At 39.8% G+C, this 12,256-nt stretch overlaps 1 protein-coding gene across 1 annotated transcript in view; it reads right to left on the bottom strand.

Annotated features, from left to right (window-relative positions):
* The window catches only part of Pkhd1 (PKHD1 ciliary IPT domain containing fibrocystin/polyductin), a 429,388-nt gene that overhangs the window by 253,899 nt on the left and 163,233 nt on the right, over positions 1-12,256 (bottom strand). The window contains exons 40-42 of the mRNA XM_076860094.2: positions 11,705-11,830; positions 9,441-9,497; positions 9,017-9,147 (exon numbers count right to left, since the gene is read on the bottom strand). Coding sequence (XP_076716209.2) covers positions 9,017-9,147; positions 9,441-9,497; positions 11,705-11,830 — 314 coding nt within the window. The remainder of the gene's footprint in view (positions 1-9,016; positions 9,148-9,440; positions 9,498-11,704; positions 11,831-12,256) is intronic.

Genomic DNA, 12,256 nt, shown 5'->3' with positions numbered 1-12,256 from the left:
ACTCCCCACCCTTCTGGTTTTATATATTTATGATGCTTTTCCCTAGACCCTGAACACTTTTGAATTTGCAACCTCTAAACTCCAAGCACTAAAATAACTGGCGTGTTGGCTATTCCACGGACGTTTCTATTGACCCTTTTTCTGAATTGCTTCTGAGACCCGCCAGTGGCAGATGCTCACATCTCAGAAGAGTCTATCCTCTCTTTCTTCTCCCCAACATCAGGGAGACAGAACTCTGATTAAAACTAGGGACCCTATCAGACTACTGCGCTAGGGTGACACTGAAGGTGGGAAGAATAAAGGCCATTGATGGAGTTGCTGAACTGCTTCCTATGTCACTGTACACATATGTGCCTCCAGCCTGAGAGCCTGTCCGAGGCCAAGATGTTCATGTCTAGTGAGGGAATCCAAGTTAAGAACAGCTTGCTCAGCCTGTTGCAGGCTACACTTGTTCCACCCTAATACAGCGAGTCTCAGAGGCTCCCACATGGTTCATCCTGACCTTATCAAGGTTTGACATAGTTGGGGTGGTGTGGGGCAAAGAACGCCCAGGGTGTCCTCCCTGCACGTAACTCAGTCTCAACAGCACACAGTGCAGGGATTGGAACACTCATCCTGAATGTGGATCAGGACACGGAAAAGAAAAATGTGGATAAGGAAGAATTGTAACACCATTGACCCAGCAAGGCATTAAACACCATTCTGTAAACAACACTTCTATGCAATTCCTGCCTCTGTGCTGGGCTCAGTGGCATCTATACTATGCACATCCTCCTAAAACCACTTTGGTTTTTTGTTTGTTGGTTGGTACTGGGGATTGAATCCTGGGGTGCTTAACCACTGAGTCACATCCAAGCTCTTATACTTTTTTATTTTGAGACAGGGTCTTGCTAAGTTGCTTAGGACCTTGCTAAGTTGCTGAGACTGACTGTGAACTTTGAGTCCTCCTGCCTCAGCCTCCAGAACCACTGGGATTATAGGCATGCACCACTTTGCCAGGCTAGAACCGCTTCTTAAACTTTAATGTGTAGTAGTGTAAAGTTGTCAGATTTAGCAAACAAAAACAGAATTCAGCTGGGCATGGTAGTACACACCTGTAATCCCAGCGACTTGGGAGGCTGAGGCAGGAGAATTTGCGAATTCAAACCAGCCTCAGCATCTTGGCAATGCACTTAGCAACTCAGCAAGACCCTGTCTCTAAATAAAATACAAAAAAATAAAAGGCTAGGGATGTGGCCCATTGGGTAAGCCCAACTAGGTTAAATCCCCCATAACAAAACAAAACAAAACACAGAATTGCCAGAGAAATTTGAATTCCAGATTGTTTAATACCCAGAAATTGGAATATAAGTATATTCTAATTATGATACAGAAGATACATATACTAAAAACTTGTTTGTTGCATATCTGTAATTTAAATTTGGCCAGGTATACTGTATTTTCTCTGGGAACCCTAACGTAAGGGTATGCAAGAGACAGATTTCTAGGCCCTACCACCCTATATTCAAGTTTAGCAGATGGTAGCATGATGAAGAGATGGGGACACAGGAGCCCTCTTGATCAGAAGATGCTCTGATGGTTGTGATGTATGTGATCTTTGACCCCAATTTGAGAATGACTTTCCTAGAGATGACTGAGAGAGCAACACTGTACTGTGTAGTTACTCATCCTAGAAGATGTTCAAAGAGGAGAGAAACACTGGAAAAGATCACTTCTTGGTGATTTTGCCATGAGTTGCTTTGGAAACTCACTACAAATAGAAATCACTGCTGAAAACTGAAGGAGGAAAGAAACCTAGAAAATCAGGGTAGGAGTCTTTTACTAGACCCTAAGCAAAAAGCATGTCCAGTTCTGTGCAAGTTACACTTCAGTTCAATTTGATTCTTTTCCTTAGATGTATTTTTATATTTTCTAAAAGAAGTTATTACAAAGTATAATGATAATACTCACCTTAAATAAAGATTTATAGAGAAGCCATTTTAGTCCAGTTGCCATATTCAAGTGTCTCATTGATTTTTCACAATTCTGTGAGGTATGTATTATGATTACAAGTGTAACAGAAAAGAAACCAACACTCAAGAATGCTGGGTAACTTCCCCAAAGTCAGAGAGTAAATAATTGCCAAAACCAACTCCAAGTCAAATTGGGAAATGATAGAAACAGTGGTCTAGAGTAGATCTATAAACAACACTTCTGTGTAATTCAGAAGAGCCTACCCTCTCTTTCTTCTCCCCAACATCGGGGAAACAGAATGCCAAACAGTAGGGTAAAATATACACAGCAGAGCAGAAAGCAGAGTCTGGTGACCAGGCTGGGAGGAAGGGGCATTTGCTGTGGCCTTCCAAATGCACAGCATATGAAACATGTTCTCTGCAAAAATTGGTGTTTTTGTGGGCATTAACAGAAGACAAATGAACTGTACAAGTAAGTCAATTCTTTGAGGTGTGTATCTATTCTCACCATAAAGTCTAGCCCTTCAGACACAAGGTTACCTGGTAAACAGAACTAGGGAAAGTGATATTGCTACATAAATACAGATTTCTCCAAAATTAGAGAATGCTTTTCAGGTCAAATTTAGCTAAGGAGTTTCTCTTTCCACACCCAAAATCCAGACAATATAAAATCCCTTCCACCCTCATCACATAGAAAGGAAACATGCTTAGCTCAGAGTGCAGAGAAAAACTTGAGGGAAAGGATGTGTGACATTTCCCAAAGGTAGGCTGGGAATAGATGTGACATTTTGATGCACATTATGCTGGGATTCCAGAACTCTCCTTCTCCATAACATCCTCATTCCCTTTAAGTAGTATTTTATTGACTTTAACACATAAACGAAAGAACAACTGTAGGTCTTACTAAAGGTATCTCTTTGACCCTGAGTGACCCATTAGCAGCATCCTTGACAGGAGGAGAGCTTGAAGACCCTGCTCCTCTCTGGATGTGTCACACATTCCACAAGGAACACACACACATTCACACATGTACACATAGCCAAGCACAGCCCCCGTGGGGAAAAAATCTGAAATAGGATTTTTTACATTTATTTTTTCCATTTGGGTCAAGATTCTGGGGATTGAATCCCAGGCCTCCAATATGCAGGGCAAGCAATCTATCTCTGAGCTGCATCACCAGCCATTTTTATTTTTTTATTTTGAGACAGTGTCTCCCTCAGGTTAACAAGCAGGCCTCAAATCTGTGGTCTTCCTTACTCAGCATCTTCAGCAGCTGGGCTTACATGTATGCAACATCCAATGATGCACTATTTCTTAATAACATGCACTCTTTCTAAACCAGTACTCTTCAGATTCCCTGACTCCTGTCAGGAGGGACTAACATCCCAATCCCAGGAGGGCTTCAGGCTCTGGTGGAATATGAGGCAGAACCAGAGCTCACCCTGAGGCTGGAAGTTAGATGAGCAGGCAGCCAGGTGAGGGGAACCAGCTCACGTCAATGCAGCCATCATGCTGTTACTGAACTTTTGCTTGTTGTTCACTGTGGGCCCCGGCAGTTCTCCTATCTTGGGTATTAGTAGAAAGACAGCCATTCTTTATGGTTTTTACTCAGTTGCAGAATAGTTGTTTTTTTTTCCCCCTCTGTGGACTACTTGACCCATTCTCCACTGCACTTCATTATTTTGATTCTGAGCACTTCTCCATCTTCCAGAGGTCATTTACAGTGCTTGTCACAGGTCTCACCATGTGGTACTCAGCAAAAGTGGATTTTGGATATTAATGATGATATTCAGTTGAATTACTATTCAAGATGCTAACATGACTTCAGGGATCCAGGGTCCTCTCTAAGCCTTCATTGATCTTAGTTTATTGCAGGACTTGTCAACCAAAGACAATTTCATTCCTCAGAGAGCATTTGGAACTCTCTGGAGACATTTTTGATTGTTACAACTCAGAAGGTGGAGGAAAGTGCTATCTGCAGTAAGTAGAAATCAAAGATAGTGCAGCACAGAGGACAGCACCCATCACAAATGATCGCCTGGCCCAAATATCAGCCTACCAGAGCTGAGAAACCATAGTCTTCAATCTACACTGGATCCATGAAAATAATCCATACCTACTTTCCAGTAGCCCATCTCTAAATTTTGATGGAATTCCATATTTCCAACTTAAGCATGAAGATATTATCAGTTATAAAATCAATGCTTTAAAAATAGTCCTTGGGATGGGGATGTGGCTCAAGTGATAGTGCGCTCGCCTGGCATGCATGCGGCCCGGGTTCGAACCTCAGCACCACATACAAACAAAGATGTGTCCACCGAAAACTAAAAAATAAATATCAAAAAAAAAATCTCTCTCTCTCTCTCTCTCTCTCTCTCTCTCTCTCTCTCTCTCTTAAAAAAATAGTCCTAATGAAGTGGGTATTTATATGTTTTTAAGCAATCAATCTGGCCTTATGCATGTCAAAAGTACATTTAGTAATATTAAATCAGTTATCTCAATTCTTCCCTATGCACAAAACTGAGTATGCACTAAAGAGTCTCAAGCCCATGAAGAATCTTTGTCTTTGAATGGGCAAATATAAATGCCCAGTATATATCTTTGATCCTCATCAATACACAAGAAATGTCATAGCTCTTTTTCCCAGTCATGATTAACTGCTAAAATCTTTCCCTTCAGAGTAATTGTGAATCCCCACCTTCAAGAAAACCTGTGCATAGTGTCCAGCTCCCTAGCACACAAGTGATCACACCAAGACCCACACCTGTGATCCTCAGGCCAGAGAGAGAGGTTTTTTAAACCCACCTTTTCTGAAAGTATACAATGAGAACTATACCCTGAAGGCTAAAGTTGATGATCTCACTTGGATACACACTTCTACTTCATTATCAATGAAATGACAGTTCATTACCAAGACTTTATGCAAAGGGGAAAGTTTTCAACATTTCAAAAATATTGTCCATGGCTTATAACTCTTGTCATCACCAATGCCAGCACCAGTGCTCAGAAAGCATGCATTTTTAGCTAATGGCTGGATTTGTTGACTCATCTGCTCAATTCCATGAGCGTTTATGGAATATTTGCATGATCACATATAAACACTTTCCAGGTGCATTGTCAGGTGGGCAGGAGATTGCAATTGTGGTCTTCTATCAGTCGATAAGTCTCACTTTTCTCATAAAAGAAGCACATCAACAGTCAGATCACATTTCTTCCCAGCCCTTTTACTCTCAATTCCAATTGGGTATGCTACAAACGATTCATGAGGAAACCACATATTTATGCAGGCAGCCAACGGCTTGCGGGGAAGGGTTTAAGGCAAGCAGGGAATTTTGTGTGGAAATCAATTCTTTGCGGAAGTCAATGTATTATGGACATTCAAGCAAGAGAAATTCCAGAGAGAAATTAACTGCCCAAGTAAGCCAGCTCCTTGAGGTGTGCATCTATAGTCACAAGAAAAAAGTGAGTTAACCCTTCAGGCAGCTCTTAAATATGCATTACCTATTGAGTGAAGAGAGCCAGAGAACTGAAGTTGGGCCTTTAAACACAGAATTCCTTACAAAATTGATTCACAAACCAGAACAAATTCCCCTCAAATTAAATGGTGTCTCCAAAGGGCTCTTCTTCAGGATTTTCCCACAGACTCTCCTAAACAGGAGTCTGCTCAGAGAAAATTTCAAACACCTACATAAACATGGGAGAGACTGATGCTCTGGACATGAGCTGTCCCTTGTATCTGAATGCAAAGACTGTCCAGCCTGAGAAGATGGGGACAGTTTCTCATAGGTTACACCTTCCAGCAAGATGGAGCCTCTGGATAGATACAAGCAATGCTTGTGAGAGGAGTCACAGACACCAATGCTGAGGGAAGACAGACTCGGCATGAAGTTTGCCAAGAAACCACAGCAATGTGTGGAAGAACTGCCACCTTTTTCTAGAAAGCACCTCAAAGGCCTATGAAGGAGTGTACAAAGGAATCCCCCACAAGGCCCTGGGAGACTCCAACAGGATATAGCACGTGAGTCCTCATGGGTAAAAAGGTGCAGGACTCTGTTTGCTTTTCAGAGAAAATGAAGCTGGAGAAGCTGCAGCCTGCACAGGGACACAGCAGACCATCTGTGGATGTGTAAACTAAATGGAGATACTGCACTTGAAATTCCTTTGTACCATGCAGAGTAGAAGGTGAGAGAACTGTAAAGGTGGCTGACTGGAAGCCAGGATGAATTCCTTACACTGTGGCTGAGAGAAAGGTCCAGGGCTCTGGGTCAGGACAACTGAGGAATAATATATATTCACAAACTATTGCATAGACTTAAGTTCTCTTCTCCTGTTGGTCAGGTCAGAGATTTCAAGGGCAGACTCATACACATGGAGAGAGAAAGTTTAGGCTCCTGGGAATGCTGCCAAGACATAACACCTAGGCCACCTTTTTGATGTCTAAATAAAAGCTTTTGTTTAGTTCACAGTATCATACCAGTGTAATGTGCTGGTTTTGATATTGTTCCATGACCAGGTGGTGGTTACACTATCACTGGTGGAAACTAGGTGATGGGCATATAGAAACTCTCTTATATTTTTGCAATTTTTCTAAGTTTGAAGTTATTTCAAAAATTTAAAGTTTAAAATAACGAAGACAGTCTGAATTAAACATACTAATCCACTGATACACAGGCTTATATACATTCTCTCAAGGGGCAATTTGGTCCTGAACCAGTCACATAGCTAAACGAAAACCACTACCCATGAAACAGCTCCTCTTTCTGTTCCACACACTACAGATATACACACACAAACACACATATACATATTACTATCGTTGTTGTCTCATACCCCTGTGCAATAAAACTACATTTCTAGAACATATTCTTCAGAGTACTTTGTGAATCATCCAGAAAAGAAACCCTCAACAAACACTAACTTATCACTTGCTCAATAACTGAAATGACCTTCAATGACCCTCAAGGTCCAATGAAGCTTATAATTCTTATGCTTTTATATTTATGCCCTGTTGGGAGTCACCCAGGCTCCAAAGACTAACTTCGCCATCCCCCAAGAAGAGCCATCCAATGGTGAGCCCTGCTGGCTCACATGATCCTTACCCACCAATCAGAGCCCTGCTGGCTCACCTGATCCTAACCACCAATCAGACTAGTCCTGCTGGCTCACCTGATCCTTACCCTCTAATCAAAAAGCACCCCATGACAACTGTCAAACCACCCCTGGCTCTATAAATATGCATAGCTGCTCCTCAATAAACGGGCATTTGCTCCGACGACAAGCCTTGTTCGTTCTTTCATGCTCAGTTATCACCCTTGTCTTCAGTGATGGCACAGTCCAGACAATAGAACACAGAAGATACAGCATATTAGAAAGCCAGCAACCTGGCTGAAAAATTGGGCTGGACTTGGCAAGATTTAACACTGACAGATGAGTCCAACAGGATCTAAATGCTGTCACTGGTTAAACTTCTCATTTCTCAATCATCAAAATGATTTTCAAATTTTAGATTTGATTCTTTACTTTCCTCAGCTGAATAACCTTCAGCTGAATAACCCCTGATAAAAGTTGTGCTTACCCATTCAGTCCTCCTTAGTCGTCTGCATGAGAAACAAATAGCTTATTGTGAACTCAATTCTTTTAAATTTTTAATTGGCACATTATAATTATACATAATAGTGAGATTCATTGTGCCATATTCATACATGTACATAACATAATTTGACCTATCTCACTCCCTCCGTTCCCTCCCCTCCAGTTTTTCCACAGGGGATCATTCTATAGGTCAGTCTACAAAGGCTTAGGAGACCCACCAGCTGATCAGATGGTTCTCTGGCTCACAGCAACTATAGGCAGCTTGATACTTCTTCCTATCACTAGTGGCCAGGAGACCTGTCTGGGAGAAAGTATACTTCCTACACAGTGAGGCAAGGACATCTCAGCCTCACTCTGAAAGATGAGCTGGGCAATCTCAAGGGTTTCCTTCTTCTAAGCATTTCAATGTAGTCAAGAAAGTACATGAATACATGGTTCTTTAGACCCCAAGCTTGCTGTGCAACAAGCCTTGTAGTGACCAACAAGTTAAATGCAATTTGTCTAGAGTTTGGTTTCTTATGATGCATGCAGTTCTGCCTCCTTTCCTCGCTGGCATATTAGCCACCCCCATTAGGCGCCTAAAATGGTGTGTAAATGCTGTGCTTGGAATAAGCACAATTAAGAGTCTAAGGAGGACTGAACTGGTAACCACAACTTTTATCAGAGTTATTCAGCTGAAAGTAATTAAAAACAGATGCTTGGTGAGAAACATGCTCATCCTTGGAGTTCCTCAGAAGCTTGGCAGAATTGTCAAGGCACAGAAGATGCTCAGAACAGTGTCCTGGAATACCATGGCCCTGCCCCCTTGCGTAGACAGTGGAGGGGACAAAGTCACTGGGAAGGAAGAAATTAAGTGATCTTCCACTATTCTGAGGCAATCCCTCACTCACAGTTCTATGATTAAACCGTACACAGAAAGACTAATGTTATAAAGTTGTTAAAAAGTTGCCAAGAGAAATTAATGTTGATTTTCACCAAATAAGTGGGGTTAAAAAAAAAAGATGTATACTTCATCCTCCTGAAATCTGACATGATCTCATACACCTCCTTATTCAATTTTGAACATGCTTAAAAGGCAACAATATGGTCACATTTAACATAGCAAAATAATAAACATGTTGGCATTGGAAGCAATTGGTATTGGAATCAAGAGAGATAAAAATCAGCATTCACAGTGGATAATTCAGAGAGATCATATGCTTTGCATTAATCTGAATGACTAGAAAATAATCAATATCTCCGTTGTTGTGTTCTATATAAATATTGCTCCAAAGAGTTCTTTATAGGAGTCCTGAGAAAATGATTAAATTTATTCTGAAGTGCTTGTCTAACAAATAAAAGCATAAATTAATTTCTTGATATTAATATAGAGCAAGCAAATGTTTCAAATCATATGTTGCTACTCTAGTGAACTTTTGGAGTAAATTGTGTGCCCTTAGTTCTAACCCTCCTGGGGGAGATAAAGCTCTTACCTCTATAACATTGGTGGGACTACGGATATAGATGCCAGATGGTGTCAACATTTCAGGACTGGAGAGGCCTTCAGCACCAGAAACACTGATGATCACATTGTTTCTTATCATATTTCCCTGTTCTGACCAGTCTAATTTCAAAAAAGATAAATCAAACCCAGGGAATTCACAAACACAATCAAAATTTGCACAGCTCAACACTGGATTCTACTAATAATATCAGAGTCCACAAAATGTACTCTATATGTAGATATGTGTCTATTTGTAGATACAAATATAGATACATCTTTAGAAAACATTTAGTATGCTGAATAAATTGGAGACATCTAACATTTTGCCATCAGGTCTGTGTATAAAATATATAACAATTGAAAATGGACTGTAATAGATTTATAACAGACTTAAAATCAATTTATATATTTACCATTTTTTCTTCCAGGAATGGCTTCCCAGGAGATATAGCTCATCCCCATGTACGTCCCTGAGAACAAAAGACCATATCAATTCAGCATATTTGATGCCACTCAGGAAAACATGGGACACTGCAACCTATTTTCACTTGGGGTATTGGTTGTTCTAATTTTATTTTTATGTTTTTATCTATGAACCACATAAAGAAATATAAATTGTATGAACATGTTAGTTCATGGATCAGAAGTTTACTTTAAATAAAAAGAAAAGCAGAGTAATTTGTGTTCTGTTTCACTACTTTGGAGACTGACTGTCTCTATTGTCAAATGCTACACAACCTGTGTCAGTACAGTCTCACCCCTAGATATTCAAATTGACCACCAACAACCCACAGGTCCCCTCCTCTCTGAAGGATCTGGCATGTCCTGGAGGAGCGAACAGGATGGTACCAGGGACCCTCAAACCCAATGAGATAGAGAGGAAGAGAACAGAGGAATATGCCTGGGTCATGACACGTAGAGAAAGACTCATCACTTAAGCCATATCAACAGGGAACAGCTCAACGCAACCCTGTCCATGTCATTTCAAAGGTCTGGGTTTGCAAACTTGCAATGACATAGAGTACTTTATATAGAATGTGTTAACAAACAAATACTTTAATTCTCTCATTGTAATACACTAGATGTCAAGAGCCTATAATTCATAATATCCAAGGAGAATTCCTCCTGTGGGCTTGCTTTATTGCCTGATTAATGTCCATTACATATCACTGGGGTCTCTTCCTGAATTTCTGCTGAAGGTGTCACCCTTCCTTTTATACAGACAAAAATAAAAATAAAGAAATCCAATGTTGGTTAGTTTGTCTTTTCTTGGACTCCCTTTTTATAACCGAAAGATTTTTCTGCACCTAAGCATCTCCAATATCCTTAGCTCTGTGCCTTTTAGAGCTGGAGTTTGTTTTAAAGCAAGTTTATAAGATCCATATTTCCTCACTAAACAGTTTCTCTCTCAGGATTAGAACCTTTGCAGCTTTCATCTCAACAGCTGTTCTTAAATGAAACATATATTTTCCCACTGATCATATCACAGAGTTAAATACAAAACACTATTTAACAAATACAATTTAATCTAACTTTCAGTGAAAATTTCTGATTTGCTTTTTTATTCTGATACAACTAGACTCTTTTGCTCATTAATTCATACATTTCTTTCAACTGATGGACCTACAATGCACTAGTGGTTATGCTAAGTACTAAGATGACTATGTCCTCATGGAATCTGGTAGTAAAATGACATTAATCAGATGGTCACAAATGTGACATATAATTTTAAATTGGTGACTGTTGATTGGTGTTTAAAGAGCTTAAACAGAAGCATTGAACTTGGGGGTTTGGTGGGGGAGGATCTTGCACCAGATAAAGCGTGGCATGAGCAAAGGGAATAGCTTGTCCAAAGACCCTGAGGCAGAAGGAAGTGTGATCTTTTGAAAGAATAAAATAAAATAGATCAGCCTCATTAGGGTGCAGAAGGAGAAAAAAATAGCAAGACAAGTTTACAGAGATTACCAGGGTCACAATCACTAAAAAGGCCTTTTAAACCAGATTATAACTTTCCTATTATATTCTTATAACAGTAAGAAACTCTTACAGGGTTTTAAAAAGAGGGATGACATAATTCAATTTGAGATTTTCAAAAGGTTGTAGGTACTTCATAATTTATATCTAACAGAGGGATTTATTGTTATATATTTGTATATGCACACAATATACCACTATAATTTGGCTAGTTTTGTTCCCCCCTAGTACCTTTTTTTCCCTACCCTCCTTACTCCAAATTGAGATTTCTAAGGATAATAATTCTAGGTTTTGCAATGAACTTTAGGAGACAATAATGGAAACAGGGTGACTGTGAACTTCTCCAGCAAGTCATAGGAACATTTAAGAAGATAATTTAAGATTTTTAAATCCTTGTCAAATATCCAAGTTTGACAATCTGTGAAATTGTACATGGACATATTCATCTGACTTAGAATTTTAAAATTTCTGGCAGTAAAATTTTAATACCTCCCATTATATAGTTGATAATTTCATCTGAACCTTTAAAAGATCAGTTTCCCATTGATAAAAATTTAGGAAGCCAACCAGTAATAATTAAACTTAATAAGAAAGCTAAATATTTTTTTATAAATTGGGAATTCAATGTTTTAGGAGAGTGCCTTGTAGAAAACTGTGCATCCTACTTAAGAATTCTAAAATTAAACAAGCTTGTTTTACTCACCCACCAGCAGAGCATGACCTGAAATCTTGTAGAACACATTACTGTCCACCTTCAGGCCCAAGGTCCTGTATATGCTGAGGCCTCTGCTAAAGGAGCTCCGTACTGTACAGCCCTGGACATAGGAATCTGAGCAGGAAAGAGTAAGTGTCATTCACAGTGGGATCTCAAAGACTCCTTAGATTCTGTTGGCCATATTCACAGCAAGCTACACCATGGCTAAAAATATTTTCCCACACAATAAGGGAACTCAGTAGAGGAAACAGAAGGAGCAATCAAATCAAGAAAATGGACAACTCAGGGTAATGGCCCTCAAAGATAAAGAGGTTGAAATCTAAGGATCAAGTATTAGAAAAGAATCACCCGAGAAAAGATAGGATCTTCAAACCACAATAGAATACATGATGTTAAGAACTCTACCTGGCCTCCTGATAGGCATAAACTCTTCCCACAGCATGGGAAGATGAGAAGTTAAGGACTGTGGAGAGTACTGCTTATGGATCAACTCTGATCCTTGAAAATTGCATCTTGCCTAAGGAAATGTGGTCATTATTT

The sequence above is a fragment of the Callospermophilus lateralis genome, chromosome 6, assembly GCF_048772815.1.
Source record: "Callospermophilus lateralis isolate mCalLat2 chromosome 6, mCalLat2.hap1, whole genome shotgun sequence".
NCBI lineage: Eukaryota > Metazoa > Chordata > Mammalia > Rodentia > Sciuridae > Callospermophilus > Callospermophilus lateralis.
This window is presented reverse-complemented; position numbering and strand designations above follow the sequence as displayed.